The sequence below is a fragment of the Dendropsophus ebraccatus genome, chromosome 14 (genome assembly GCF_027789765.1).
Source record: "Dendropsophus ebraccatus isolate aDenEbr1 chromosome 14, aDenEbr1.pat, whole genome shotgun sequence".
Taxonomy (NCBI): Eukaryota; Metazoa; Chordata; class Amphibia; order Anura; family Hylidae; genus Dendropsophus; species Dendropsophus ebraccatus.
Genome location: NC_091467.1, coordinates 75,853,686 through 75,879,170, shown reverse-complemented (window position 1 = coordinate 75,879,170; position 25,485 = coordinate 75,853,686). Strand labels below are relative to the sequence as shown.

The 25,485-nt window shown below is 45.0% G+C and overlaps 1 protein-coding gene and 1 long non-coding RNA gene across 9 annotated transcripts in view; one reads left to right on the top strand and one right to left on the bottom strand.

Annotated features, from left to right (window-relative positions):
* Positions 1–1,152: 1,152 nt before the first annotated feature.
* The window catches only part of EPB41L1 (erythrocyte membrane protein band 4.1 like 1), a 114,001-nt gene continuing 89,668 nt past the window's right edge, over positions 1,153–25,485 (bottom strand). For 5 of the 8 annotated variants that reach the window (XM_069953354.1, XM_069953356.1, XM_069953352.1 and 2 more), the window contains 11 exons: positions 24,074–24,232; positions 17,353–17,454; positions 11,294–12,508; positions 10,177–10,287; positions 8,357–8,680; positions 7,748–7,855; positions 7,089–7,193; positions 6,937–7,011; positions 3,517–3,597; positions 2,200–2,316; positions 1,153–2,093 (listed from right to left, as the gene is read on the bottom strand). In XM_069953354.1, the coding sequence (XP_069809455.1) occupies positions 2,085–2,093; positions 2,200–2,316; positions 3,517–3,597; positions 6,937–7,011; positions 7,089–7,193; positions 7,748–7,855; positions 8,357–8,680; positions 10,177–10,287; positions 11,294–12,508; positions 17,353–17,454; positions 24,074–24,232 (2,406 nt within the window). In that variant the 3' untranslated portion in view covers positions 1,153–2,084. The remainder of the gene's footprint in view (positions 2,094–2,199; positions 2,317–3,516; positions 3,598–6,936; positions 7,012–7,088; positions 7,194–7,747; positions 7,856–8,356; positions 8,681–10,176; positions 10,288–11,293; positions 12,509–17,352; positions 17,455–24,073; positions 24,233–25,485) is intronic. The other 3 variants (XM_069953357.1, XM_069953358.1, XM_069953359.1) reach the window with 3 other exon arrangements.
* The window catches only part of LOC138772742 (uncharacterized), a 54,363-nt gene continuing 32,459 nt past the window's right edge, over positions 3,582–25,485 (top strand). Inside the window, exon 1 of the long non-coding RNA XR_011359816.1 lies at positions 3,582–3,672. This is a non-coding gene — a long non-coding RNA (uncharacterized lncRNA). The remainder of the gene's footprint in view (positions 3,673–25,485) is intronic.

Genomic DNA, 25,485 nt, shown 5'->3' with positions numbered 1-25,485 from the left:
CATAGTGTGCACTGACAGGGTTTTCTGCGGCCGCTATTCAATTAATAGTGGCCGCAGAAAACTGACATGTCAGTTTTCTACGGTGCCGCTAGGGATCCATGTGTATACAATCTGGCCGGGATTCCCTCAGCCTGCAGCACAACATAAGTTCCATACCAATCACAGCCGTTGAAACAACTGCTGTGATTAGTATGGAACTTACGTTGTGTGAACATAGCCTTAAGTTGTCTTTTTGGCTCTAGTTTGTATGCACATGAAATAGGGAAACGAGTTATTAGGCACCAGGAACGGTATGTAGATATGGGCTGTATAATACATGGCTTATATATAAAAAAAAATGCTAATATAATGGAGCACAGATTAATATTTATTTCAAGCAGACTTTCCCTATAATCACTGACATCTTTGAGCTGTGTAGATATTTACATTGAACCCCTTTAATATAGTTCCCATACTGGTAACAGGATCAAAATGTATTTAAGCAGAATGAATCACCATTGGATTCCACTTCTGCTATATATATATGTATATATATTGGACTCTCCAAATAGATATATAGTTACTTGTGACAGCAAGTGTTAAAGGGTTTGAAGACCGATATTAAATTGAGCCAAACAGATATATAAAATCCTCCATATAAAGTGGGGAATGTATCAAGGGCTGCACAAAAAGTTGTTTTTATTTTTATTTGAACTCTTGAATTGCACGAAAATGTGTGACTTTTTGGTCATCTGCGCAACACTTACCAAGTAAGTGGGGTGGGGGCATGGCCGAGTGCAAAGGGGCGTGGCCTCCCTGTGCACTGAAACTGTTCACAATTCTTTTAAAATTTTACCCACAGTAGAGAGAGGGGCAGCTAGTTCTCAGGACAGTGAGTGCTTCTGACCTGCTTGGTCAGTCTTACTATCCCCCATCCTTTAAGCACTTACGTCATTTAGCTCAATTCAATATTAATGTACATTCCCTTTAAGTCAGGGTTGTCTAACTCAGTACCCCAGCTGTTGCAAAACTACAATTCCCATCATGCCTGGAGAGCCAAAGCTTTAGCTTTCCATGCATTATGGGAATTGTAGCTTAGCAACAGCTGGAGGGCCGCAAGTTTGACACCTGTGGTTTAAATGATTGATAGTCAGAAAAGGAAGAAGTCACATGTCACACCGACTTTGTTTTTATTGGCTATATAGAGCAGTGATTACTGTGCACAGGGAGGAGGAGGGACTGGGGGAGAGCACAGCATTGCAGTGGATCAGGCCTCCCCCTGTGCGACGTTAAAACCTTTTCACACACACGGCTCAACCTTTTTTCCCCCAACTAGCAAGGACATCTTCTGACTCCACCGCCGGCAACAAATGGGTTAATTGTGCAGAAAGTCCTACTAGCAGGGTCCAAAAGAACAACAGTCTATAAGAGTATTTGAAGACTTCGATCGCCTTTCACTTCCATATTACTAGCTGTGCAGAACAGAAATCCATACTAAACGGGACCAGGGTTAAACATTGTATTATCAGGACAGACTCCACTGCTGCAATTCTACCTAATGTGACATTTTCACTGCAGATTATCAGAACAGAATCGTACAGCGCTAAGTATCTATATGAGAGATTTCCTGGCTGAAATATATCAGAGATTTTCTAGGTTTCTAATGCGTATAACAAATGATGAGTTTATGAAGAATTATTAACCCCGTTGTTGCAGGAGCACCCCCTGAAGAACGTTGAGGGATTCCCATCAGTGATTCAAAGCGCAAATTTCCTAAGTGCGCAGATAAAATTGACTCCGCGGATGCCACATGCATTCTATTCACGCATTGCTAGGCATGCTTCTCAGAAGAGGAGCCATCGTAGAGCTGATGCACAAGAAGGAAGTGTCCCATAGTCATCTTCACAAGAGATGCTCCCGGGAAGTGACAAGTCTTTCGTTGTCAGGGAATGCTGTCAGCATAGTTTCAGAGGCCCCTTTGCCGATTTTGAGGCTTTGCAGCGGGCATGTGCTGTAGGATCAGGGAAGGGTGGACAGTCCTTATTTTATGAGACAAGGGCAGAGAAAGGGAGATGGAAGGGACGATTCACATCCAAAATCCAAGGTCAAGATTGCTAAAGGATGAAGAAAGTGATATAGTAAACATGACTTGTCCAGCTATATAGCCATACCCTCATATAAGATACCCTCACACCCTCTATAAGAGTTAGAATATGTTACCTGCTGTTTCTCTCCGGGCTCCTCAGGAGAAGGGTCTGTTTCACAGTACACCACTGCCTTAGTGACCAGCATATCTGGGTGTTGCAGCTTTGCCTCCTTTATAGCCATGGCGAGGGCCTAGCATGATAGGAGAAATAAAGGCCAAGGTGTTAAATATCAGGCTTTTCCAGGCAAAATTTATTGTTGCCATATCTTCCAGAACGGTTATCAGTATCATATTGGTGAGGGTGCGGCACCCAGCACCCCCACCCATCAGCTGATGGCCAGCTAGTATACATGGTTCAGTTCCCATTCACTTTAATGGGAGCTGAGCTGCAGTAACCAATTTTGACCACTACACAGTGAACGGAGCAGTCTGCTTCTTGATCCTGCTTCCCCTTTATTGCTATTCTGTTCAGAGAAGTAAAATGGGCGCTGTGATAGGAAAAAAAACTTTTAATATCTCAGAGAAACACATCAAACATTTCGATTGGTCGTTCTCTAAGTGATCAGGAGAACGAGCAAGGAGAATGCAGCGCATTCACTCCCAGCTCTGTCTCACATGACTTAGACAGACCCCCAATGTAAGCTTATTTGGCCGTCTAGGTCTCGTACACAGAGCAGGTAGTGGAGCGCATGGCAGTTTCTTTGATAAATGAAAAGTTTTTTTTAACACCAAGTACTCTTTAAAGTATTACTGTCAAATCTGACTTGTTTGCCTCATCACAATCTATAGAGCAAATGAGTCAGATGTTCTGTCGCCTATTCCCCCGGCTGTATCTCAGAAGTGAGACCTGATGCGATCAGTAACTGTCTGAGGACATGTCAAAAGTTACTGCAAATGACCCAGTCTGACCCAATACCCCCCTCTAAGGATAGACCACCCATTCTATAAGACTGTATAACCCCTGTTAAGTTAAGGGCTCATTCACACGATGCCGCGATCCAGAGGAGGATTGTGGCACAGATCCTCTAGCCGGAGCCCGCCTGCCGCCCTGCATGGATCCCCCCTGGCAGCAGAGATAACAGGAGAGCATGATGTGCACCACCAGTGAAAAATAAAAGTGTCACAGTAAATTCTTTCCCTATTTTTGCTGTAGACATCTAATTCACTAAGTAGATGCTGTAAAGTGAACCTGCAGCCCAGTCCCAGTCTCTGCTTCTATAAGCTGGTTACTCTTACTGCTCCTCGCTCTCCCCTCTGCTAGTAACCCTCCGGGTCACAACACTCTCACAAAGTACCAAGACTCCTAATACCTGCAGATGCTGGGACAGAATAATAATTGTACAACCACTGAAGGTCTACAACTCTACATCAAGCTTTGACTGTACTATTACCTGTTCTTGATCGACGTCTTCATCTCCTGTAATAATTATTCTCTTCTCTATCCTCGTCTCAGAAAATCCACCTTTCACTGTCTGCTCAGACATATCGGACAAAAAGATCAAATAAAAAAGAAAATGTTGAAAACCGCCAAAGCAGAGAAAAACAAGGTAGGCATAAAGGTGTCACCGCTTCCTATATTCATATTCATTGTATTATATTATCCACTCCTTGACATGCAAATAAACTGAATGTATTGCACAGCCTGATGAGCAGCATAAGCGAGCTGCGATTTACTTGATCGGCACTCGCTTACTAAACCGATTATACGGCTTGCTTTGAAGGGGTTCTCAGCGTTAGTATACAGGATATATAAAGATTATGCTTATATCTCTACGCTTCCCTGGCGGCCTCCTGCCCTGTCTATGGGTCCCCGGCTGACCCCACTGCAGCCTGTCTCTGCAGTGACAGCCTGCTCAGCCAATCACCGGCCACAGCTCTGTCCAGTCTCAGTCAGTCATTGGCTGAGCGGGCTCATCACTGCGGGGACAGGTTCAGAAGTGTCGTTACCGGCTGCGGTCAGCGGGGGACCCAGAGACACAGCAGGAGGACAGCAGGGGAGCCTGTATAGATCAGCATGGGTTCTTAATTATTTTCTATACCGGCTCTGGAGTGCCCCCTTAATCAGCCGCACATCACCTTGGAGACATGCACATCCAGCGCCCGATGATTTTTAAACTTGTTGGAAGACAACGATCAGCCAACTAGCGTATGATTGTTCACTCCAGCTGATCGTGGTCTCTATTACATGGGGTGATATCTGCCTTATTTGTTCCCAGGTGTTACGTGTGTTTAAATGACTAGAAAAAGGTTATTATTCCCCATAAACTTTGCTTTTGTGGTCAGCACAGTCATGTTTTGAAATGTGTGTATATTTAAGAATATTTGCGAAATATTCAGTGCTGAGCATAGACTTCTAGAAGCTTCTGGATGGTGAGAACTATCAAGACATTTCTAGAACTCTCAAGGGTTGTCTAGGACCCCCTAGAACTTTCTGGGACTGCCCCACAAGTGCATATAGCAGTATAAATACAGTTACCTTAAACTAGTCAATTCATCTGATGTTCTGCCGAGTATAAGGGTCCTTTTACACAGACAGATTATCGAAACCAAAGCCAGAAATAGATTTGAGAAGAAATCTCTGTCTTTCATATATGACCTGTTTTCTGTTTATAGTCTGTTCCTGGCTTTTGCTTCAATAATCTGTCAGATAAATCTGTCTGCGTAAAAGGACCCTAAATAAACTACACAGCTAGAGTTAATTTAAATGTCATCCGGAGGTTGCACACGTCGGGAAGCCGTATAAATCTGTGGCCGATTTATAAAGGTGAAAAGGTACCCTGTTAGAGCATTTCTTAAGATGTGTGAGGCCCACAAAGCATACTATGGCGTCATGCCTGTTAGTGATTGAGGCAAATTACGGACATCATTTCACGTGTAAGCACCGCAAGAAGACTCTCTAAGGTACGTGGACGACAACTGCTTCTGTCTTAGATGGCAGATTAATATTCTTATTTTGTAAAATGTTGATATCTATTAAACTTCAACCCCTTCCTGACGTAATGTGTAAATGTATGCCATGAATAAATAAATTCAAAGAGAACGTGGGAGCTTTTTCAGAGGAGCAAGCCTTGAACTTAATGAACTCTGAACTCAGTCTAGTTTTGTTCATTGGTTTCATCTAAGACACTTGCTGAGTTCTTCTGGCATCTTTAGAGTTAGGGTACTATTACACGGAACGATAATCAGACGAATTGGCCCGATTCCGCCGAATATCGTTCTATGTAATAAATACAACGATCAGCCGATGACAACGATCATCGGCTGATCGTTGATATAGGTTCTGACCTATTTTTGTCGGCGCCGACCGCACACCGCTCCGTGTAATAGCGGTGCGCGGGCGGCGACTAAAGATATACATTACCCATCCACGTTCCAGGGCTGCTGCTGTGGTCTTCTTCTCCCCGGTTCCCGCACGCTGTAACGTCAGAGTGGCCTGTCCCGGCAGTCCTGGCCTGTGAGTGGCTGAGTGGCCTGTCAGCTGACAAGCCACTCTGACGTAAGAGCACGCGGGACCCGGGGAGAAGAAGACCGCAGCAGCAGCCCTGGAACTTAGATGGGTAATGTATATAGTTATGCAAGGGCTGCAAGGACATCGGTAACGATGTCCTTGCAGCCCTTGTTTAACGATTATCGGGCCGTGTAATAGGCCCAGTAAACGAGCGGCGATCTAGCAGATCGCTGCTCGTTTACAGGTATTATCGGCCCGTGTAATACCACCCTTAAGCTTTGATTTGCTTTGGTTATCTCTGTGACTGACAGATCTTCCAGCCAGTCAGTTTCCTTATTGTCAGCTGTGTATGCTCTGGAATCAGGAGGCCACTCCAATGGGATTCTGGATTCCCTATAAGTTGTTATCAGTATCTTATTGAATTGCTGGTTATTCAGTTTAGCTTCCCTGGATTTCTGGTTTTCTCTGGTTTTCTGTCCCCATTGCCTTAGATTCTGACCATCCTTGCTTGACCTCTGACTATTGTTCTGTTTTGTGCCGTCCTGTTATTACCTGGACTGTTGACCTCCCCTTATTGTGTGTTGTCTGTCTAGTCTTGTTTTCTGTGTTTCACCTGCCTAGGCTAGGGACTGTCTAGGTGCTCACTGCCGCTAGGGCAGACCATGGCAAGTAGGCAGAAACAGTGGGCGGGATTCAGCTTAGGGTGCACTGTCTGTGTGTGTTTTAGTGTGACCGGTATTGACATGAACGCTGTTATCAAGGACTGTATAATGAGAACATGGAGACTATATTTGGGGGCTGAGTCAGGACAGTGATTTGCAGTATAGTTGTAAATCCAGGAAATATACTAATTTCTGAGCTGTTATGTGCAGCATTTACCGAATTTCTGTACTGTTACAATTAATAGATAGTTTGACCTGCTATTCAAACACACATTGAGATACACATTACACAAGGGTTCAAAACGCATCCGTTGTTTCTAGCGTACACAAAAACGTGGTCAACCACATTTTTGTGTACTCTAAAAAGATGATGTATTTTGATCTTTTTTTTAATAATGGAAATCAATAGAAAAACAAATGCACACAAATGCATCCATTTTTTCATCTGTTTGTTTTGCATAAAACGGATGAAAAAAAAACGGATTGCTAAAATGCAATGTGAACCCAACCTTAAAGCGCCCTGACAGCTTTTTATAGCCAAAGCACGGAGTGGATTTGAAAGGTAGAAATACTCAGTCTTTCCTTTAAGACCTGTTTCCTGTTTTTAGTCCGTTCCCGGCTTTGGCTGCAAAAATCAGTCAGATATCTGTTGGTGTAATAGGACCCTTAATAATTGTGTGTATTGACTGTGATGTCCTCACCTTTGTCACATGGGTGGTTGTGGATGATGACAATGTTTCCGCTGCACCGTGCGTAATATTTGCAGTATGGGAAACCTAAATAACAAATGATGTATTGTCACCAGAATTCATTTTAACATCCTGGTTATAATTTACATTTCTGAATAACTCACATGTTGCGTACGAGTCACATCTGCTTGTAGAGGCTGGGCGCTTTCACCAGATGATGCCACTTTTGCCAGATCTCCAGCTCCGAGGTCTGTCCTGCTCTCCTCGGCCTGCAATGTCATCAAGATGAAAGAACAATGACTATAGGCAGTGTATTATGGAGATGTTGCTATATTTTCTTCATACAGAGCAGTTCAGCAACCTTGGCCAACAAGGACAACCTGTGAAGTTACAGCAAAAGTGATGAAGCCTCAACAGTAAAATAACACCCTCCTCCTAAGTATATGACACCTATGAATTGCGTGATAGAGAAACCTCAAAAGGGTTTGCCACCAAAGACGTGTCTGATTGTAGAGGATGCCTCTGTAATACTGAGAATGGGACTCCTGAAGCTCCCATCTGAATGGAGCAGCAGTCTCATACCACCTTGACTACCTAGCCATCCACTGTCTGTGGTAATGCTGAATATAGCAAGTATAGTACTTGGCTTTGTTCATCAGTCCTATAGAAAATAAATTCTATCCTATCACATCCTCAAAATTGTGGTGGGTTCCAGCAGTTAGACATTTATCCCCTATCATGTGGATAGAAAATAATGTTCATGGTAGGCAAACCCTATTAAGCATGTCGTCCCCCATCTCCCCTTCCTTTGTGATATACGTACCTGAGTTAGTTGCACAGCAGTAATCTGTGTATGTGTAACAGTTTCTCCGTCTGTCCTGCTAGTGTCCACACTAGTGATGCTTTCTCTCTGTACTGTCTTCAGGTGTGACTATGTGACAAAAAAATCATAGGGTTATCAGAGGTAGAGGTTATAGGAAACTAGCCAGAATACATGGAAAATAACTTTAGTGCATACGGTGATATGAATGACCATGAAAAACATGCACAGGATGGATGGATGGATGAATCTTAATAAAATGACACATGATGTACATTAACATGCTAAATAAAACCTTCTGATGTCATACGGCAGTGCAGATGACATCATGGACGCCACTAGATGGATGTTCACAGCATGCACATTGATGGTATCGTGGCATAATGACATGCTGGGTGATACTGAAAACAAACACGACAATAGATGAAGGATGGAAATGTTTTGTATTTAACCACGTCATGCATTTCCAGCACCTTCAATGCACTTGAAACTTTCATTGATGTACTGCAGACCTGGGCAGCCAATTTAAGATGCCACAGGTTACGTATTTATTGGTAGGGATGACAACACGGACAAGGGTACGTCTGGACACTCCATGCTGTAACTTTGTACCTCCGTTGTCTCCTCCTCCTCCGGCTTGTCTCCTTCGTGAGCGTCTTGGGATGAAGTTGCAGGGCTCTCGGTTGTGCCTCCTGCGCCATCACCCTGGTCTCTGTGCAACTCGGGCAGGCTACGTGTGAAATCTTCAAAGCCTACATTGGAGTGGTAGTCTCCAATGACTGTGAAGTCCACCTCGGCCTCCAGACTTGATGTGGAGCTGACGGTTATGCTTGAGCACTTCCTCTCAATGCTCAGTTGGTTTTCTTTGAGAAGCCCTGCACTCTGCTCCTCCTCTCCGGCGGTGCGTCCTTCATCTGCTTCCCTGCTGCTCACTCTCTAAGGAATTCAAAAAGCCATGATGGCGAAAGGTCTCAGTGTGACAATACTCAAAGAGGCAGGTGGCACGGTGAGTTCAGATGGATTTGTGATAATGCCCTTTCATAATAATGTGGAAATCTATACGCCGGACTATCAACAATTAAACCCATTACATTTTCAGCCTATGGAATGGCCTAATGACTTGGCAATATAAGTAAACGCCCTACCACTTATGTGCATATAATATATTGTGCATTGATAGAAAATATTGGCAGATAACTTCATGATCACAGTGTTAGTTACGTTTATCAAGCATATTTAGAATTTTTATTTAGCAGCAGACTCTTGATAGACACCAGCTAACGTTCTATAATGTGTTGCAGGATACAATGGGGGAATCTATCAGTTGTCTCTATCCGCGTGCCATCTTTCTTTAAGGACAAGTTTACATTTTATTTGTGCTTTCTGTGGCACGAATACATTGGCAAAATGCCAAGATGGGATGGCAACGCATCCGTAGACCTACAGACACAGGCCCTATTGGTTTCAGTGGTCTGAATGTAGTCAGTATTGGGTGAACTTGCCAAACTGTTCGGCAACGTTCTCCAAACCTGAAAGCTCGGCATTTATCTCCCGGCATCTGGAGGAGTTGGATGCTGCCCTAGGGCTGCCAGTAAAACATGGATAGGGCCTATGGCTGTATCCCTGTTTCCCCGGGCTCCCTAGGGTGGCCTCTAACATCTCCAGCAACCGTTTGGAGAACGTTGTCGCACCCGAACAGTGTGGCAAGTCCGCTCAACATTAATAATGACTGTGTTTGGGTCATTTTCTGAACACATAGAAGTTTTGATTTAGACCTTAAAGTGTTGTCTGCTGCACTTTAGGGTCCGGGCCCAAACACGTTCTCGGATAATAACCTAAACATAGTCACTAGATGACTGCAATAAAACTAAATAGGGCCTGTGCCTATCCATGCACCGATACATCACCTATCTGTGCCACGGAGTACACAACACTGATGTGAACCTAGTCCTGGATATATTTATTATTCTGGTTCAGGGACACATTTTTTCTGTTCTTTCATTAGACATTGTGCTCCAGAAATCTGCTGGACACGTGGCACAATTCTGTCCAATGCTGTGAACTGTCTGGACTGTTATCTTTATCGTCTACTCAATCAAGCTTTCAAATGTCCCTTTTAGTGTCACATAAAGTCAATCGTTCTGGCATATAATTTAGCTAAAATGCAGTGCAAGAAAGTGTCGGAAACTGATAAATTCCCCGCAGTGTGGAGATGGCGCTCTCTCCGAGTAGGATGTCCATTAAAAAAACTGAATATTGTGTAGACAGATTTGTAGGTTGTGTTACAACATCTAACATGTATGGCAAAAAAAAAAGTTTTTCTTGTTATTTTCATAGACCGTTTTTCACACTGAAAGACAGAATTTGCTCTAGATCCCGCTAGGTCAGAAAATAACACCAAAAACAGACTCAGGGCAGGCCATAGCCCTGACCTGAAAAAGGACAATCCCGGATTTCCTATAACCCTGGTCCGGCAGGGAGACCTCTCTGAGAGCAGACGGGATGTCCCTTTCCTCCCATGATGTTGACTCAAGTGGTTGACTCTAGAGCAGGAGAAAAGGGTTAGAGTGAAGAATTGTCCAAGGGGCAGAGAGCAAGACCTGCAGCACAATGAATGAGACTGATGCTGGGCAGCACAGCATCCAAGCGAGGCTCGAATGGACGCCGATTCACTAAGCTCTATTAAATTGTTTTCTAGGGGCCATATTGAATTTGTATTTTTTTATATAAACAAGGGTAGGGACTAAAAGGGAAAAGACTGATATGAATAAAATAAAACCATAAAAGAGGATGGAAAAGTAAACCAAATAAAGGAGATGTTTACATGGAGATATGTATGTCTCTATGTAGGTCAGGTTGGTTATGATCGCCCTTTAAGAACATATTTCATCTTATTCCTAGACTTAATACAGCTCAGCGAATCGGTGTCCAGATGCATAGCACGAAAGCAAGAAAACAGCAGCCTCAGTGCAGTGAATGGGGAGGAGGTGGGATGGAGATTAGTAACTCCTTCTTATCCACAAAGGAGCAAATCGCAAGGCTTTTCAATCCATTTATGCATTTAATATGGGACATGAACTGCAGGCTACCTGCCAAGCATTGATTTTCCCAGACGACTAAGAAAATTACTGCAGGAGGCAATGAATCACTGTCATGTCACTGAAAGCGCCTGATTCCTGGAGTGGGGAAGATGTGTTTTAGTGATGTTACCAGATTAGTTAAGAAGAGGATGATGTAGCTTCACCTCTTTCCATCTTTCCACCAGCTCTCCTTCCCGTCTCCTCTTTTGCTTCCATGCTTTTCAGATTGATATTTGGGGACGGGGTATTTTTAAGCCAGACGGTACTCCAGCCAGAAGCAGATGGTGGCAGAGTATTGGCACAGACAGGCAGACAGATTCCATCATGACACTATGCCCCTTCATATACACAAACAGGGACCTGGCGTGCTAGCCAAACCACAACACTCCAACGGCAAGCAGGTTTGGTGCCTCCATTCCTCCCTCCCCCCCTTACAAACATGCTACTGCTGAGGATTCAGCACAGTTACCGCCGCATCGGTGAGGGTTATTTCACAGCCTGAATCTGGAGATGAAAGGTCTCCAGGAGTGCCTGTCGTGGATTCAGCAGGACTGGCATTTCCTTCTTGATATGGAGCAGCATGGTGCCTAGGGTTCGGCTGAACAAGGATTCGTTCACTTGGATTGCTGGCTGCAGCTACCTCTTGATGACCCCGTTCTCTGGGGAGGCTCACCGGTAATGGTATGATGGTGGGTAACATAAAATGAAGCACTGGCGGGCCCCAATCTTCCAAAGGTAAATCTTCCGCCCCCCTTTCGGCTGTCATTTGTACACTTGAAGACATTAATTCGTTGGGAAGTCGAGCTGCCACAGCCTCTTCAGTATTATCTGCGCTTGTTGCACAGCCATCCTCAGTCATTTCTTCAGCATGATCATCCGGCATTAGGATATCAGTCGTGACATATTCCCTTGAAGTTTCCAGAACATCCTGTTGGCTTTCCTCTTTTCTACCATTAAATACAGAAGATTGCCTTTGCTCATGATGGTGCTGGGATGATGCTCTTATGTCTGTTTCGTCTGCATTGTCGGATGGCTTAGGATGCTGGTACCCAGAACTCTCGCACCATATTAAAGTTTTCTGCTGGTCTTCCCAGTGGATGTCATTGTTCCACTCGCCTTCAGTTTCATCGGCGCTGTCATCCACCTCTTCTTCATCGCATAAAATGACACGCCGGCTCTCTCCAATTTCCACAATGGTCCTGCTCATATCGTGAGGTCTTTCTGATGATCCAGACACCATCATTCCTCTCTCTGTCTGCTTTATAGAAGGTTCTTCTCCATCAACTTCCTCCCCCCTGCTCCAGACTTGGCCATGTTTTGCGTTATCCATCTTTATAGCCCATTCTCTGTTATCATCTGCCGGAGCACCATCTGGAGCTGTCCTGGCCTTACTTTCCACTGTGTCCCATTCACCAGGTACCATGACCAGGCGCTCCTCCCTTTGTGTTAACCTGATTCTTCTCTCTGCTCCCTTTACCATTGGTACTACTTTATTAGTCCCTTTCTCCTCATGTGGGTCCTCAGTCTCTCTTTCCTCCCTATCCTTGAAAAGTTGCATGTGATCTTCCCTGTCGGGGGACAAATCCTGTCCAGAGATCTGGACAGACAGAGATTTTGGCAGCTCTTCCAATGAAGCATCAGAGTTGTCTGTTCTCCTTTCTATAAAAACCCAATGCTCCATGCCCTGCATTGTAATCAGAGCAAGAGGGGTTAGCCGCTAAGTGAGAGTAAGAATGGCCAATATATTATATGTTTCACTCATAAGGACACTTGTGTACACATTGCTTGCTAAAGATATATCAGTAAGATTCGCACTCACAAAAAAATGATGCATTCAGACATAATAGACAACTCTGCTCTATGTGCAAGAGAGACGAAAGTAGTATAATATATCAAAGTGAGACTGGTTACTGTAGTCTCTATGAGCAATGCCTGAAATGTGGACAAACTGGAAATAATAGAGTTCTTATTAATGGTTTATTAAGGCTTTCAGGGAATGTGCTCCTCAAATTGGTACTAAGAAACAATTTATGCTTCTCGAGAGTCCTCAGGGAGGTGAATACACCAGAAGCAGATTAAATAACAGAAATCAATTGATCCCTCCGAGGAACACACTGCCTGGTCTCATAGGATTCTGATACATGTAGAATTTCCTAAAAGGGCTTAAAGGGGTACTCCAGCGGGGGGGGGGCACTTTTTCGCTGGGAGGTGGCTGAGAGAAAAGACGTCCACTCACCTCCCCAATTCCAGCGTCGGGTCCCGCATCTCGGCGCTCCGGTCTCCGATTCCCGGGCCACTTCCTGGTGTCTGACGCAGAGCCCGAGACGATACGTCTCAGGGACGCTCAGCCAGTCAGTGACAGAGACCAGGAAGCGTCCGGGAACTGGGCACCGGAGCCCTGCAATGCGGGACCCGCCGCTGGACCTGGGGTGGTGAGTAGACGTCTTCCCCACCCCGCTGGAGTACCCCTTTAACTTAAATGGTAGTTATAATGCTATCAAAATGCACCACAGTTCATATGGTAGGATCACAGGTCATTTGCAGGATCTGCCTAGAACCACTATACGTCTACGTATACGTCAATGTTCTCCAAAGTAAAAGAGGTCTTTTAAGACTCCTGACATCACCACTGAGGCCAGTGATTGGTGAATGTGTCACCTATTTTTTTTTATTAGCGTCAAATACTAAAACTTGTTCTTTTATTCTAATCAGTTTCCATTTTCTGACTTTAATTTTTATTTATTTCCCTTTTTGTACATTATTATGGGGCGGCCAAAATGCTGGGACTGTTTTAACGTCATTTAGTGAGATGCTTTACAGCAAGCCTCATGGACATAGAGGAAAATAGTCTGTCCCCTTGAGATGAATGTGAGACATTACTGAGCGCTCTGTGACCTGTGAAGAGGTCATTTCACAGGGAGCTGCTATTGTCTCCTCTATCTACTGGTGTCACATGACGCTGCAATGCTGTACAGATCACTTTACAGCAGCCTCCTCTTATCACCACAGACACAACAGGAAGTGTCAGCTTAGTTTTATCTCCAGTGGTGAGAATGAGATCTGCAGGATATCAGGATTATTATATAATATAGATGAAAAAATTTCACCAAAAATTCTTTAAAAATATGTTTAACATAAATCATTTTCTAATCACGCATTCCCTTTAAAGGAGAAGTCCAATGTTTTCTAAAATGCGGCAGCTGGCACGGGGGAAATGGATTGCAAGTAGGAACTTATCTCTCCCCATGTCCGCAGTGGACGACTGGAAAGGCCTCAGGACCCTCGCCAGGTTCCGGGATCTCCTTCCCTGACACATCATGACCCGGCTGATGGACTGGCTGCTCAGCCAGTCAATGATTGGGGCGGGATGCTGCTCCAGTCACTGATTGGTTAAGCAGCCAATCCATCAGCCGGGACAGGCATTTTCCCTAGGGTTGTGACATCGTCATTACTCAGGGGGAAAGTGCCTTCCGGCGGGGGTCCCGATGCTAATTCTGCCGCTTGCTGCGGGAACGGGAGGGGGTAAGTTCCTACTTGTAATTGGTTTCCCTTGTCTCAAGGCAGCTCGGCTATTCAGCGGCCAAGGTGGGATTCCGCTACGACCGCTGAATGGCTGAGCTGCCTTAAGACGTCACGTCTCAAGCCGCAGCTCAGTCCAGGAAGCGGCCGCGGGACAGGTGTACGGGGCGCCACGATCCGGGAGCCGACGATGAAACCGGGGAGGTAGAGCCTTCTATTTCCACCCCCTCCCCGGCCAAACACTGATTATACAGCTGGCCTGGAGTACCCCTTTAAGAGTAAAATATGAAAAACTGTATGTTTGCTTCCATCCCCTTTTAAAACGGGCTGCATGTGATTCCTGGCAGATCCCACAAATATATTTATATCAATCAGATAATAACAAATATCAATAGAGACCCAATAAATATATTTGGAAAAAGTTTGTGTGCTGTCAAAAAAGGTGGTGCCCGGGTCTTGTGTTAACTTAGATAAATACATATAACATTAATAAAACTGCTGAAATCAGGAAATATAGATAAATACATATGACATTAATAAAACTGCTGAATTCAGTAAATAATTGGTAAATACATATAACATAATAAAACAGCTGAAATCAATAATATTTACTGCAACCGATAATATCAGACACGTCCAGCCTTTGATCAATAACCCCCCTTCTCCGTTCCCCAGCTATCACTGCTATTAGTTTCCCTATATGTTATATAGGTCCCACACTGTTAGCTAGACAGTCACCACTGCTCAGTTCCCAAAGGGAAGAACGCTCAGGCTGATCCTATGGATGTTTGTATGGGGCTATTGAAATCAATGGGTCCACTTTCTGTCTGGACAGAATAAGCGTGAACAGGGCCTCAGACTGCAACAATATCTGTAGATTGGCAAGGGGGTTGTCAGTACTGCTCAGTTGCACTTCTCCCCAACCACATAGACTAGAGATGAACGAATTGGGATTTAGCTTAGTACTCCCCAACCACATAGACTAGAGATGAACGAATTGGGATTCGATGAGCTTCGTACTAAGCTAAATGATTGACTTTTGAATCCCACTGTCTGTCCGCTCTTTGCAGAAGATGGAGACAGCCAAAGGACTACATGGAAAACACGGATGCAGCCCTGGACAATACGGATACAGCCTAGGGTTGTATCCAAGTTTTCCAGAAGGTCCTTGGGCTCCTTCCACTTTCTCCCACTTCGCTCATCCCTAAGACTGGGTTCACACACTATGTTTTTGCATTCCAATTTTTTTTTATTTGAAGTCAATGGAAAAACGGATGCACACAGTTGCATCCGTTTTTCCATCCGTTTTTAATCCGCTCTGTGCAAAAAACGGATTGCAAAAACATAGTGTGAACCCAGCCTAACTGGGACCCCTGAACATCCTGTCTGAATGAAGCAGTTGTGTGCATACTCAAATACTGTTATATTCATTTCTTATGGGAGTGCTGATGATTGTCAAGTAATGTTTGGCTGTGTTTGGCAGTGAATGAAGTGACGTTCAGTATGCATACTACTGCTGCATTTACATAGGAGCTTCAGGAGTCCTGTTAGCAAGATTGTGGGGTGTGGTACTGCAGGGACCCTCACAATCAGATCCTGTGACTAAAGGCCCTATTCCACCAACAGATCTGACGACAGATTATCTGCCAAAGATTTGAAGCCAAACCCAGGAACAGACTATAAACAGAGAACAGGTCATAAAGGAAAGACTGAGATTTCTCCTCTTTTCAAATCCACTCCTGGGTTTGGCTTCAAATCTTTAGCAGATAATCTGTCGTCAGATCTGTTGGTAGAATAGGGCCCTAAGTGGTGGCAAAACAGGGCATTGAGGTCAGCGCTCTCCCTGTGCGCTGACCACTGGGTTGTCATTCTAGATGCTACTTAACATACTGGGCAGAGAAATAATGGCACTGATAGCTGGAGAAGTAGGACGGGGGTAAAAAGTAAGGAAAAGAGCAGATGAATCAACGGAGGAGCTGCTAAAAGTGGACGATAAAAGCTTGGATGTCACTGACCCTCTTTAATTAAAAATTATAATTTAAAGGGGAACTACCAGTAGGTTAGATGAATGCTGGTAACTCCCTAGGGGACACAGGGCGCTGAGGATGACATACAGTCATGTCTCTGTATGTCTCTTACCTTCATACTCAGCACCGTTCCCGTGCTGTTAGTTGTGCCCAGTAAGCCCTTAGGAGCTGACCCCCTCCATTGATAATAATTAGAGGAGGCAGGCCGGTTGGGGGCTGTAGCCCTGCCCTCTGCACGGTGATCTGGCTCCCTTCATCGAGAATCATTTAGGGGATAGGGACGGGCGGATCAGTGTTGGGAGCGATAGTAGCTACGCCCCCAGTGCTCTAACCGCTTACCTTCATCCTCAGCATCACATGCACATTAGGGGGCTAGGTTCGTCTAACTTGCTGACAGTTCCCCTTTAAAGTGCACTATTTGTCCTTTTTTCACTCCATACCTGGGTCACTTATTTATTAGTTAAAAAAAAAAAATTTGTGCATGTTCTACAAGTTTCTGTGTATAGTAAGTTTTTAGTGAAGCACACCTGAGAAATGAGTCATCATACTGTTATATCAACCACATGTAAAACAGGAAAAACCACACCAAAACAGCAGAAACAAAAAATATGCATGAACTAAACCACATAAAGACAAAAATCATCACATTTCAAATTCTAATATAAGGTCATATGCCTATGTTACTATGGTCTTCTGGTCACCACACCGTCCTTTGGCGACTGACTGAGCTGTGTACGGCCAGCTTAACCAATGTGAAGACACATTTCATTTAGCAATTATAGACTATTTTGTCTGAAATACCAGGTATAACACCTTAGGTTGAGAAACATTTGCAAAAACAGGAAAACATAGAACTGATCACCTACAGAAGAATTATATAATGTGTGTGTATGTCAAGGTTGATTGACCCTTTTCTAGACTTAAGTAGCCTGTACATTGCATTAACCAGAGCAATCAATAGGTAATAAGGAAGTTGAGGCACCTCGGGAGATGAGGTCAAGCTTTTCTGGGTAAAAACATCTGAATCGTGGGCAGCAGTAGCATCAGATTCATCCTCTTCTCTTTTTCCGGTGTCATCTGTGTCCTGGGAAAACGAAAATTCAGACAAAATCTATCAAGGAAACGGTATGTCAGTCATCAGACTGTAATCTACAGAAATTTCAGAAAATTATTAAACCATCAGTAACAATTTGCAAACCAGATAGTTGTCTTGTTTCTTTCTTTCCTTAGAATTTAGATGTGGCCTGTGATATTTTGACAGGTTCTCCATGCATTACCATTTCTCCTATCTTCTATGTAAATACACAGCACATGATTCCGTACACCACATAACTCTGTTCTGCATTTGCTATGCAGTCAGTGCTGTAAATATTTATAATGCTTTGTGCTGTCTGGTGCCTCTACTTTTAGGGGCAAGAATGTCCATTCTGGCATCTAGACAGTCACCCGCAAGGCAAAATAAATGTATTATTGGGATACATAAGGTAAATGTTGCTCAACACAACTACCAGGGCCAGTGTCAGCAGCCTCCGAACCCAGGTAGGAGCAGGGTAGGGGGGTTATGCTTCTGCTCCTTGGTTGCTTCACTTGGCTCTTAGTTTCTGCACATAGTTTTTAACTGTAAGAACTCTAAATAAGTGCTAACAGTTAAATGCGTCACTGTGAGAAGCCAATGGCTCCTCGCTTTCAGTCAACCTGACAATCACTGTTGTGACTGCAGGCTGCAGTCGCAAGAAGCCGCTTTCTCCCCCAGTCCTCCGGGGCCCGAGGTCAGTGTGTGTTTATATATATATATATATATATATATATATATATATATATATATATATGGTCCAAAAAAATGTATCCACTGTTTAAAAGTCCATAACTTGCAAACTAATTGACGGAGTTGTCTTATATTTGGTGAAAGTGTAACTTAAAGTCCAACTTAAAGATATCACTGTAGGTGTTTAAAATGGTCACCATTCACATCCACACACAAATGATGCCGCCGAACTGCAGCACGAACTACTGACTGCAACGTGTTCAGTTCGATATTTGCACATGAATGTACGATGGATTCTCGAAGTTCATCCAATGTGCGTGGCTTTTGTTGATAAACGACGTCCTTTAGTGTTCCCCACAGGTAAAAGTCCAGAGGAGTTAAGTCTGGGGAACGTGGTGGATACTCCACAGCACCTCTACGGCCTATCCATCTTCCTGGTAGATTTTCGTCGACATACGCCCTAACACGATGTTGGTAGTGGGCTGGGGCACCTTCTTGTTGAAAGTAAAATCTTCCATCTCCATACAGGTCTCAGATGGCAGGTAAAATGGATGCCTGAAGCTTATGAAGGTCCACCTCACCGGTAACTGTGCCGCCCAATCAAGCCCCGGTACGACAACCCACACCACACATTTACTCCTGGCAAATTCACCGCTTTGTCGACATGGACGTTTGGATCTTCGGCGGCCCAGTAGATGCAATTGTGGCGATTTACTGTACCATTGAGTTTGAACTGTGCCTCATCAGACCACACAATCATCTCTGCAAACTCGTCATCGTTGCGCACCATGTTGTTAAACCACTTGCAGTACTCCATTCTACGATCTGGGTCGTCCTCGTTCATTGCGTGTAGCAATCGTGGGATGTAGCACTTCCACTTTGCTGTCTTCAAAATTCGCCAAACACTTGAGTGACTCACTCCAGTTTCACGGACACACTGCCTCAAAGACTTCTGTGGTGAGCGAGTGAATTGTTGTAACACATTACGGGAGTTAGCTGGACTTGATACTGTTACAGGTCGTCCAGATCGTTGTTCGTGTACATCTTTAACACAGCCTTCGGCTTCAAATTTGTTTAGAATGCGACAAATCGTTAAACGTGTCGGTGGCCCTGTTTGATACTCATTTCGCCATTGCCGTTGAACCTTATTAATGTTTTTGTACTTAAAATACCACTTCAAAACTGGCTTCCTTTCATCAAATGTAAGCCTTGCGCCAGCCATGTTTACTCGAGTAACTAGGTGCAACTACTAACACAACACAGACTGGAACTACAAACTAGTACACTACCAAATATGAGACAATTCTGTCAATTAGTTTGCAAGTTATGGACTTTTAAACAGTGGATACATTTTTTTGGACCACTCTGTGTGTATATGTGTGTGTGTGTGTGTGTATATATATATATATATAATGTCAAAGAGGTGGAGTTAACTACTGGGTGGATTGCCTACATAGGAGGCTTATAGCAGAATGGCTAACTACCAGGGGACTACCTTCAGGGCTGATTCCTACATGGGGGATACTACCTACTATTTGGATTCACAAAGGGGGCCTAACTATTATATGAGGTTACAAAGGGGCCCAACTACTGAATGGGAGCACATAGGGTTAATACTATATGGGGGCATAGAGGGACCTAACTAGTATGTGGGAGGCACAAAGAATCCTCCTCCTACATGGGGGCACAGAAGGTCACGCATGCTTAATTTGCTGCTCTGTTCAAAGCAAATAAGTCAAGGTTCCATCAGGACATTCTATTGGGCTACATTCTCCCAGTCATATGCTATATACACATTCATCATATATTGAGCATCATATATAGTGTGAATATGGCTAAACAATTCTAAATCACTGCAGTAGTGTTCTTATACATGCATCTAAAATTAGCTAAAAAAAGAAACGTTGAAGCTTCCAGGGAAAAATATTTCAACAGGAGGGAGATCTAAGCAACAGATTGTGAAGCTGCGGCACCAAATTTTAATAAGAGCTGAAAAATATAGAACACGGTATCCTAAGAATAAAGGAGAATGAGATGGTTACAGGGGGAAAAAAAATACATTTCCACGGCTTCAGTCCAATCAAGACCTAGTGAGCCGCTGCCGAGGCCTCCAATAGCGCTCCAGCCCCTAGGTAAACGCTTTGATAAATCTCTAGGGAGACGAAGAGAAGTCGAAATCTGATCAAGCTGAATTAAGATGTTCCAGACAGAACCTTCAGAAGATGTAGTCTCTATGGGGTTCTGGATTAATGAAGCAATTGCCACATTACCGCTACCTGGAAGGGTGACGGCAGCGCGGTTTTTAATAATCTCTACATGTTCACGGGAACATTCTGGACCCCTGAGGCCTCATCCACACGTAGGACCAATTCATTTCAATGGTCCCGTTCACAGGTGTGCATGGCACTGGTAAAATACTGCTTAACTATCCGTTCTGATACGTATTTAGAAACGCTAACTGGGATCTGTCATTTTTTCCCCCTCTTAAGTGATATTTAATCTGACAGCATTCTCACAATACGGAGACTACTTTTATTCAGATACATAGAACAAAATGGCAAGAATTGAGGATGTTTTGTAGGAATTATATATTCCCAGCACAAAGTATAGTCTGTGTAGCGAAGGCCTTAATGAGAAATAATTTTCAGGGAAAGCATAGACAAAAACTGCTGACGTATGGATGATCATTGTGTTTGTACTAGTAAAATGAAGGACAAGTTTATCTGAGGATCAAAAAAAATATATTTTTTTGAATGATCACGACTATCCGTACATTCCCAGAATGGGAGTCTGCTTTCAAATCGGTAGGTTATGGATAGCTGAACCATTATGGGGAAGACGTCCGCTACCTCCTATCCCATCCAGCATTCCCCCAATCCCCCCCCCCCCCCCCCCCGCCCGCACCGCAACGCGACCCCCCCAGCTCTTACCCGCTCGCTGCCAACAACTGTAATAGTACCAGCAGCGAGCAGGGAATGAGGACAGGTCAGTGCTCCCTTGCTCCCTCTCGTCGTGTAATAGGGGCTTTAAATTCAGCTTAGCAACAACTTTTGTTTACTAAAAATGAGTTGTAGTCTGATTCCTGAGCTAGCTCCAAGTCTATGGAGGGGGGAGGAGTGCAGAGAGAAAGAGCTAAAAGATAGCAAGATATGATGCTTCTCATGTACACACACAGAACAGCTTATCCTGAGATAACGAGGTGCGCTGTAAAGGCCCTATTACACAAAACAATTATTGGCTGATATTGGCCGATAATCGTAATAGAAGGCAATGATCAGCCGACATGAACAATGCAGTCATTTGTCTTTCAGCAATGATCTGTGCCGTTGGTCCGTGGAATAGGAGGCAGCAGACCACTGCTATCTGCTATGGGCTGCCCAGGCTATCTAGCAATCACCCGGGCAGCCCAGGGCCGCTTTAACCAGAGGGCACATGGTGCACGTGTATCGGGCCCACTGGTTAAAGGGGCCCCCCGAGCAGGCCGGCCGTTGCTATGTGCGACCAGTGCGGTCGCACAGGGCTCCGGCCACCAGCCTGTCAGGGGGGAGCACCATGGATGGGTAATCTACTTACCCCTCCATGGCGCCCCCTGCAGGGCCCCCCCGTGCGCCGCTGCCCCCGCCTGCCCGCTGCTGCTGCGGCGCTTCAGCAGCAGCGATACTGACAGAGAGAGAGCCATTGGCTCCCTCCCTGTCAGTCACTCTTGTGGCCGCACTTCCTGCGGTCACAAGAGGCCGCACTCTCCCTCTAGCGCCCGACGTCACTGGAGCGTCGCCGCAAGGGTAAGGGGAGTGCAGCCTCTTGTGACTGCAGGAAGTGCGGCCACAGGAGGGAAGAGAAGAGAAACGCGAGGACCTAGGTGAGTAACAGTGTTTGTTTTTTTTCAATGTTATATGGGAGGGGGAGCGCATATACTATTGAGGAGCACAGGGGTCTATATACTATTGGGGAGCACAGGGGGCTATATACTATTGGGGAGCACAGGGGGCTATATACTATGGGGGAGCACAGGGGAGCTATATACTATGGGGGAGCACAGGGGGCTATATACTATTGGGGAGCACAGGGGGCTATATACTATGGAGGAGTACAGGGGAGCTATATACTATTGGGGAGCACAGGGAGCTATATACTACTGGGGAGCACAGGGAGCTATATACAATGGGGGAGCACAGGGGGCTATATACTATGGGGGAGCACAGGGGAGCTATATACTATGGGGGAGCACATGGGGCTATATACTATGGGGGAGCACAGGGGGCTATATACTATGGGGGAGCACAGGGGTCTATATACTATGGGGGAGCACAGGGGTCTATATACTATGGGGGAGCACAGGGGGCTATATACTAAGGGGGAGCACAGGGGAGCTATATACTCTGGGGGAAGCACAGGGGAGCTATATACTACTGGGGAGCACAGGGGGCTATATACTATTGGGGAGCACAGGGGGGCTATATACTATGGGGGAGCACAGGGGGCTATATACTATGGGGAAGCACAGGGGGCTATATACTATGGGGGAGCACAGGGGAGCTATATACTATTGGGCAGCACAGGGGAGCTATATACTATTGGGGAGCACAGGGGTATTTATACTATTGGGGAGCTATATACTATTGGGGAGCAAAGGGGTCTATATACTATTGGGGAGCACAGGGGGCTATATACTATTGGGAAGCACAGGGGTCTATATACTATGGGGGAGAGCACAGGGGGGGCTATATATTAGGGAGAGCACAGGGGGGGCTATATACTATTGGGGAGAGCACAGGGGGGCTATATACTATTGGGGGAAGAGCACAGGGGGGCTGTATACTATTGGGGGAGAGCACAGGGGGGCTGTATACTATTGGGGGAGAGCACAGGGGGGGCTATATACTATTGGGGGAGAGCACAGGGGGGCTATATACTATTGGGGGAGAGCACAGGGGGGCTATATACTAATGGGGGAACGCACAGGAGGGCTGTATATAACTGGAGGAGCACCTGAGGGTCTATATACTACAGGGATACCTTAAAACTATGGAGGCACAGAGGGGTGTAACTATGTAGGGGTACAGAGGGGTGTAACTACTGTATAGAGGTACAAGGGACCTAACTACTGTATGTGTTGGAGCCTAAAATATTTGTCTGGCAGATTCTGGAGAGAAGATTCACAGCCAGGAGAAGACTTCAAGGTGGCCCAGGCTGGATGGAGAGAAAAAGAAAAGGTGACAGACTCTGATCGGAGAAGACGCCCCCGGTGAGTCACTGGATGTAACTGCACTCTGTTATAGGGTTGTAGTGTTAGGGGTCATGATGTGGCGGCATTATGTAATGGTATCATTGGTGATATCTTTCTGTTTTGTTTAGTGCAGTTTTTATGTAATATGTAATCACTGTATGGTGGTAGGAGTGTTATAAGGTAACTACTGTATGTATTGGGGCTCCTGATACAGTGTGGGGGCAAATTCAGTACATTATACAATGTGCCGAAAGGGAAGGGGGGGCCCACTCTTGAGGGCTGTGCACTGGGCCCACCAATGTATTAAAACGGCCCTGGGGCAGCCCCCCGCAGCTCTCCACGGCCCCCTCTGCACTCACCTGCTCGCTGCTGTAGCGTGTAATAGCTCCTCTCAGTTGCCCCGTGTAATAGGGGTTTTAGCCGTATATGTTGCTGAGGCTTATGGAGCCTACAAAACTGATACTCTAGCATTTACTATCTCTATAATCAGCCATGCAATTTTATTGTATAAAAACTGCAAACAAGGTATTAGAACATAAAAATCACAGTAAATTACAAGTCTACGTATAGTCAGTTTAGAAGGCAAAACACATGCATATTGTTCTGTCTATGGTAGAGCCTGAGGGCTGGTGCATGACGAATGGTTATGTGACTGCCTGAGTCACGCACCAGCACACTATATCAGAGAGATGTGAAGTGTCCGTCACTGACCTCATGTTTGGAGGAAGAGGATGTGGGTGAGGAGGGCAACCTCTTCTCCCGCCCGCGCTCTCTGTGGACTAGTTTGCTGTTGGGTTGTTTCAGCGTTCTCTTCAGCTCATTGATGCTGGCCTGATGCTTCAGGAGGACATCCTGTGACTTGTCCAAAAACTATGAAAGGGATATATGGAAAAAAATAGTGTCAGTACTAAACTTGTAACCCCTTCACTCCATCACATGCTGGAGACCTCTCTGGCAGTGAAGGGGTTCCTGTAATTTAACAAGCCAAAACGTGCGATAATAGAATGGCTATGAGGGATGCAGAGCTTCAGCAGACAAGTCCACCACCCATCTTCTAAATTGGTAGCATTTTAGAAAAACAGGGAAATAAATGCAGGAAAGATGGTGGGGTAGGCAGGAGGTATAGACAGCGGGTGGCTTAAGGAGGACACCTACTTTTCTTTACAGTGGAGAGCCTGTATTTTATTAGGTGTCGCTTTCACTGGAGTCCTAGAAGAATCGGTTATATTGAACTAAGAACATATCGTACTCAATGAGATTCTGGAACCCCTTAAAGTGCTGGCCTCTGGTCGTGCATGCCTGAACCCAATGCCCCATATTGCTGAGCATACAGGTAAGTGGATCCTGTTCTCCACTGGGTGCGCACAATGAGAACACTCTTGCACAGTACGGCTATGTTCCCACAGCGTATCTTTTCGTAAAAGTACGTCTGTTGTTGCAATCGGTAACAACGGCCGTACTTTGTACGAAAGGACATGCTGCCTTATCTTCTATGGGATCCCGGCCGGAGTGTATACACGTTGTATACTCTCCGGCCGGGATCTCTTGCGGCGCCGTAGAAAACTCCATAGTGTGCTGTGGGGTGTTCTGATGCGGGTGGGCGCGCACGGATCAGAACCCTGCGGCCGAAAAGATCTGCAGTACAGGCCGGGATGATCTATTTCAGAGACGGGTCACGGAACGGCCAGTCTCTTACATTGTATGAACATGGCCAAATCTGTAGGAATATCATGGTGCCAGACACACTTACTAGGCACAGATTACCCATTCCTTCTCCTTTGCCAGGGCTGCCAACCATGGGGGCAGTGGGGTAAAGGAGTACCCGACAGACATGTTATATGGTCTTCCTGATTCTCATTGAGTAACATATGTTGTGACCAAATTTCATTAACATTTTGGTAATCTTGGAGATTAAGCTGATTTTTCTGGGCCTCCAGTGTGACCAGACATGACAACTCTGTGTACCTTGATTTAATGTATGTTAGGTGTCTATATACCACTGTTACTACACTATGTACACCAAATACTCCACATATGTCTCCATTTATGGGACAATTCTATATAGTTATCTGTAAACTTTTACAACCAATATTTACAACCTATATTCATGGTGACTTATATAA